This window comes from Thermobia domestica, chromosome 11, assembly GCF_964235325.1.
Source record: "Thermobia domestica chromosome 11, izTheDome1.hap1.1, whole genome shotgun sequence".
In the NCBI taxonomy this organism is placed as follows: Eukaryota; Metazoa; Arthropoda; class Insecta; order Zygentoma; family Lepismatidae; genus Thermobia; species Thermobia domestica.
In genome coordinates, this window is record NC_137464.1 from 232,044,442 (window position 1) to 232,051,397 (window position 6,956).

Here is a 6,956-nt window from a genome sequence, read left to right on the forward strand (position 1 = left end):
ATGTCGTTCCTTTTTACAGGAATAATGTAAAAAAGCGTTATGTCATTCCTTTTTACAGGAATAATGTAAAAAAGTTATGTCGTTCCTTTTTACAGGAATAATCTTAAAAAACGTTATGTCGTTCCTTTTTACAGGAATAATGTTAAAAAACGTTATGTCGTTCCTTTTTACAGGAATAATGTTAAAAAACGTTATGTCATTCCTTTTTACAGGAATAATGTAAAAAAACGTTATGTCATTCCTTTTTACAGGAATAATGTAAAAAAACGTTATGTCGTTCCTTTTTACAGGAATAATGTAAAAAAACGTTATGTCGTTCCTTTTTACAGGAATAATGTAAAAAAACGTTATGTCGTTCCTTTTTACAGGAATAATGTAAAAAAAACGTTATGTCGTTCCTTTTTACAGGAATAATGTAAAAAAAACGTTATGTCGTTCCTTTTTACAGGAATAATGTAAAAAAACGTTATGTCATTCCTTTTTACAGGAATAATGTAAAAAACGTTATGTCGTTCCTTTTTACAGGAATAATGTAAAAAAAACGTTATGTCGAAATTGAGGATAAGTTTTGGCTTCCCCTCGTAAAACCGTAAGTGGAAGAAATAAACGATGGTTTGGTCACTGTATAAGAAAGACGGCGACAGTTAGCGAGAAGCAGTTTACTGCAACCAATTAAGCAATCAAAGATACATTTAATCTCCATCCTTCACTGTATGCTAAAACCGGAAGTGATAAAAATCCAGTACAAATTCCGGTTTCAATATTGATTTGCATAAAGCAAAAACTAACAGAAATAGAGAGAAGGGCTTTTTTATTTTTTAAAAAAATCGATTGAACGGTCTTTGAATGTGTACAATCTTCTCTCTTGTCCCTATTCAGAGCAGAAGTTATTGAAATCAAACACTTCTGCTTTCCATATTGATTACTAAAGCATAAAAACTGGAGCGGATAGCCAGCAGTGACTTTCTACAGTCAATTTAGTGTACCACAAATATATTTCACCTCCACTGTTATCTCTCTATTAAAGCCGGAACTGGTATCAATATCTATCACTTCAGGATTCAACATACAAATTCTGTCACGTGGGGTGTACATGTCGCATTACTATTTGTTTCTGCACGTACTTTATTTTTTTTTTTTTAAAAAAAAAGTTACGTTACAATATTCAACAACTACTAATATTTGTGCCTTCAGAGAGAAAAATTAGTGAGGAAACTCAGAAAATCATGTAGTTTTCTTATTAGTACCGCGCAACTTGTGTTTATAATATTGGAATGTTAGTATGTGTATACGTCCCATACTCCAGACGATAATTCTTCAAAGAGAACGAATTTTTGAACTCAATTTCTTGCAATAGATGGATAGAGCGATTTTCTCGGCTGATTTTTGGTAATGAGAATTAATCCACTGACAACAGGTAACGATTCCCAGGTTCGATTCCCGGTGGGGATACTCCATCGATGAAGTGTAAAAGCTTTTTTTCAGGCCAGACATCCTCAGTGACGTCTTTCTGGGGTTTTACTCATTGACACCAGACAAATGCCGAGATACAGGTCCCAGGTCGCTTCCTTCGTTTCATTTTCTCGGATAGTGTGATCGCCGAGAGATGCCATCCTTCAAACGGCACGGACTAACATGGCCATAGACGCAGAAATCCCAGAAATCTAAACTAATCTAATCCTAATTCTAATCCTCAAGGGGTAACGGTGACTTTAATGGATTGGCTATCCACATCCAATTTTCTAGTTTGAAACAAAGATACTTGAAGTAACATATCTGGCCGTTAACATGCCTTTCTTTGCCCTCACACGTTTTCAGTTTTTTTGTCCGGACCTGCTAATGTCCTCTTTACTTTTCCAAACCTATAACATTTGCTGTTTCTCCGCAGAATTTATATATCTACTTTACATATATGGCAATATATAATTATACTTTTTCTTAATTTTTAACATTTACCTATTCAAAGAGACGTAAAATATTTTTTCTTGTTTTGAAGGCTTCTAATATCATTCCTTTTGCTTTCAAATTTAAATTTTACCTTTTACTACTTTTTTCAAAGACTTATACAATGTAAACATCTTCCGGAACTTCAACCTACACTATGCATAAGTAAGAGAATTATACTTCCAAACTTTACCACCTATAAATATTGGAAGTCTTATAAAATGGCTATGACTGTCTGTCCATTCATCTGTTAATACTAGCAGAACAAAAAAACCGCTTAGGATATAACTAGTACTGCTCTTTTTAAATCCGTTCAGCATTCCGTGAAAACATTTCATCTCTTCTTTTTACCATAAATTCAAAGCGGATATAAACTATTTTTGTTTTCAACAACATTGATTACATGATTACATTAGAAATATAGTAATAGTTACAGGAAGAAACAGTTATCTAAAAGCAGGTAGAGTCCAAAGAATAAATTTAATCTCCGCCTTTATCCGTTTACTAAAGACACAAGTGCTAGAAATATACTAATTAAATATTTTCATATTGATATCCATATAATAAAAATGGTTAGTGATAGCGAGTAATGACTTTCTGACATGAATTCAGATTGTGATGCATAAGAGACGAAATTTGGAGCCGTCTCATCTTAGAGCGTAATATCTATTTCTATTGAGAGAGTGGGGGGTGCGTTGGGTCAGTGGTAGAGCGTTCACCTCCGGTGTTTGGGGTCCCTAGTTCGATCCCAGCTCGCGACGTGTGGACTTTGTGGTGGACAAACACCGTGCTCGTGGGTTTTCTCGGGGTTCTCCCGTTTCCTCCCACTTTCTTCATTCCACCATTTCACTCATTTCTCATTATCACCGTCTCCTTTAGCCTAACCGGCATAACCGTGGGACGTTAAACTTAAAGCTTTCATTTCATTCTTTATTGAGAGAGCTCAGTGTGCTCTCGAAATTTGTCATGAAAATTCAGTTTCATCTAATCTCGTGAGAGAAACTAGATTCAGCATCCGAACGATACGTTTCAACTTGACCTTTGACATTCTATTGCTATTCAAAACGGAAATGGAAATCAATGATTAAAATTTATACAATGATTTAAGTTATTATTATTGTTGTTTTCAAAAATCCTTTGTTATATTATATTGGCTTACTTTGTTATGATCATATATAAAGGTTATATATATTTGTTAATCCCTTGTCTTTGCAGGAAGATACTGAAAGTTAAGATGACGTTGAACAAATTGATGATGGAAACCCGTAACTTCTATAGGATCATCTCGCTGAACAAGATATCTACGGATAGCATCTGGTTTCGATTGCATTATAAGTTGACAGTTGGACTTTTCTTCACATTTTGTCTTGTGATAAGCGGCCGTCAATTCTTAGGAGATGCCATCATCTGCGTCCAGGACGCGGGTTCTCCAATTCCTCAGTCGGTGATGGACACCTATTGCTGGATGAATGGCACCTTTACTCTGCCCTTCAGGGATGTAAAAACGGCGATTCATCCAGGAGTAGTCGCTTCCATGGAAAATGACCAAGTCCGTTACCACTCTTACTATCAATGGGTACCGTTCACCTTATTCTTCCAAGGCGTCCTCTTCTATATCCCGTTTTACTTGTTGACCATCCTTTTGGGAAAGCAACTACAAAAGTTATCATCTATAATGGACATTTCGAACATGGCTACATCTTCACGGAATCAACGAAAGAGTATCAAGAAAATGGTGAAACGGTTCATCTTTTGTTGCGTAAACCTGAAATCTCTGCCTGTTTATTACTTGTTGTGCCACACCCTAAACTTCGTTAATGTTCTCAGTAATGTTTTTCTGATTAACACTTTCCTTGGCGGAGAATTCATTAATTATGGCATAGATGTAATCAAGATGTCCTGGCAGGAACCCAATGAAAGAATTGATCCTATGTCTGCCATCTTCCCACTGGTCACTAAGTGTAATTTTAGGAAATATGGCGCTTCAGGAAGCATCCAGGTCCACGATTCCCTCTGCATCTTACCACTTAATGTTGCTAACGAGAAGATCTACATTTTCATCTGGTTTTGGCTAGTATTCATATTATATATCACCGTTCTTAACCTCGTTTATGAGCTGATCATGCTATCATTCTACTGGTTGCGTTTGACGGTATTCAAGTATAGGTTCATACCATCCGACCGTCAAACTCTCCTAGAAGTACTGCCCAGGATAACCTACACCGAGTATTACTTTTTCCGGTTCATGCGACGAAATATTGACCGCAATATCTTTGAGAAGTTTTTAATAGAACTGGAACTTTATCTAAATAAAAAGATAGCGGAAGGCAACACTGCAGGGACCTACCCAGTGGAAGAGTTTTCCGACTCCGAAGACGAGGAAGAGAAAAAAAATAAATAGGTTTCTCATTGGTTTTAACATGAAACAGGATAATTTAATAAGCTTCAAATAAAAGCCTATTTTCAGAGCTAGTACCACATAAATTTATTATTGCTTTACTACGATTTAGAGGAAGACTACATTTTACAAAAAAGAACTAACAACATTTCACCTTTTACACTGGATACAGTATCCAGAAAGGAGTGAAAAGAACACAGTATTTTGCTTGGTTTTTAAAATATTATTTTGTGATATGAGTTTGAAGAACTAAACCTTAGAAACTGGCTGGAGATAGAATTAATAAAACATTAAATATCTATATCTTTTAACTGTTTGTTTAGTAAAATTTAAAATTGTTAAAATAATGTCTTATATTTAGTCGTAATGGATAGTTATGTTTTTACTATCTCAAAAGTCAGCATGTTTAATATTTGCGTTATAACACAGTAATCAAAAAAGTAATTCTTTGCTGAATTTGTAATACGTCTGTGCGATCAGTATGAATGCTATTATCTTGTTTTTCTTATCATATTATATTACTAATAACATTAACAGAACCTAGACTGTAAGAGATACATTCTCACCACTTCGTATTTAATTTAGTAAACACGTTAGTTTAATCAGAAAGTCCTACATCTTGTTGTAATGTTTTTTTCTTGCTTCGTTAGAATTTCCTGTGCATTATTATCATATAATGTTTATTGATTTATTTGCTTAGCTTTCCTCATACGATTAAATAGTTAATTTTTAATGATGTTTTTTGTTACTCACAATTCAAGAATCAATTGATATGATGACCAAATTCTTATGTCACGTTTTTAATTATTATTGTATACTAGGCTACAAATAATTAATAATTACCTAGCCTAACCTTGGTTCCTGCAATTTATGTATTAAGTTTATCCTACAGATAAAAGGGACAAGTTTAGAGTTATCACTTGCAAAAAAAAAAAAAAAAAAAAAAAAAAAGTGTTTAGAAGTAAGTAAAAAAACTGCAAACAATTTATTTTATTGTTTATCAAATTATATGTAGATACTTTTGCAATTTTATGTCATTAAAGTTTCGTTATCTATTTCTCTAATAATAGAGAGGATACATTCGGATTATTTTTGTCATAAGTTTTAATGCTGTAAATATTCTAAAAGCAATAACTCAATCTTACAATTTTATGGTAAGTCCCTTATCACTTTTTTATATTTCTAAGTATCATAGTGATTAAATGTTAGTTGAAATATTGTAAAATTATCGAGTGTATAACAGAGTTTAATAGTTGAAATTGCTGAACATACAATCCTTGTCTATTATAATGCTTGATTAACATTGAATTATTATTACAGTTAGAAAGAGATTTCAAAATAAATAGAAGAAACATTTAACAATTTCTAAATTTAAGCTGTACACGTTTAAACTGAAGGATATTCAACATCTTGTCATTTAAACATTTTCATATGCTTGTTTTGAAAAATTTGGTTTTAAGTAATATTTGCAAGTGTATTTTTTTAGTTTTAACTTCTGTACAAATATTTCACAATTTGTGAAACTAAATTAAAAGTTTTAGAACCTAGTAGCATGAGCTACTTTCTAGAATAATTCTTTGTAACAGTGAGATATATTTTAGGAATTTTGTTTATAGTATTTGGTGAATTTCTAATATTTAAACAATGTCTATAGAAAAGAACATAATCGGATACTTTTTGGAATAATCGAAAATTATTCAATAGAATCGAAACAAAATGTGCGTTTGTGTGAAATAAAAGACATTGGTGTATTGTAGACTAATATTTGTTTGACATAAAACTAAATCATACAACGTTTACTTCATACATAACTGTATTAAAATGATAAAATCAAATTTTATACTTATTACTTTCAGAATAAATATTGGTAAGAAAGTTGCCTTCAATCAATACTGTTAATTATTAATTTCTCTTTTTTCTGGTAAACGGTTTATTAGTAGATTTAGGATGTTTTATAAAAATTGTGCTTCCATTTAAAACTTTAAGTAATGCTTTTAAATGTCTTTCTCATTGCGTTTTAGTTCTTTCAACGTATTCACTAAAAAATACATACAGAGAACTGTAAAACTTTCGTTGAATATTGGAAAAGGTGCTTTCGTTGTAACATTCCAGAATACTATAGTATATTTTAAAGTGAGAATCAAACCTAAACTAGTTCATACGGCATTGAAAAAAAAAAAAAAAATTCAAATAGCATTCCACGTAGTAACTTAGTATGAAGCCTTTTGTATACTTTTATACATTTCTATTATGTTTAAACATTTATGCATTTTCATGTAGTCGTGATACTGATTCATTGAATAAATTTTGTTCAAAGTTTCTTTAAAAATATTATTTTTACAATAACTTGGACTACGCAGTTTTAAAAACTGAAAAATAGTGTTTGATCTCCCTGAACGTTAAAAATACATATTTTGAGAGTAGTAAACCTAATCCATTTATTTTTTTAATTGTTATTGGTTTAGCCCACCCCACAATTATGCTAAAAGAGACTAAAAGAGACGGTTATGATTATAATGAAATGGTGGAGTGAGGAAAATTTGAGGGAATGGGAGATAATTAAGAAAACCCACGCACAAGGTGTTTGTGCACGATGAAGCCTGCTTGGTGCTAG

At 32.3% G+C, this 6,956-nt stretch overlaps 1 protein-coding gene across 1 annotated transcript in view; it reads left to right on the forward strand.

Annotated features, from left to right (window-relative positions):
- Positions 1–5,712, forward strand: part of LOC145663771 (innexin inx2-like) — a 40,228-nt gene extending 34,516 nt beyond the window's left edge. Inside the window, exon 4 of the mRNA XM_081729859.1 lies at positions 3,160–5,712. Coding sequence (XP_081585985.1) covers positions 3,179–4,345 — 1,167 coding nt within the window. The 5' untranslated portion in view covers positions 3,160–3,178 and the 3' untranslated portion in view covers positions 4,346–5,712. The remainder of the gene's footprint in view (positions 1–3,159) is intronic.
- Positions 5,713–6,956: the final 1,244 nt, after the last annotated feature.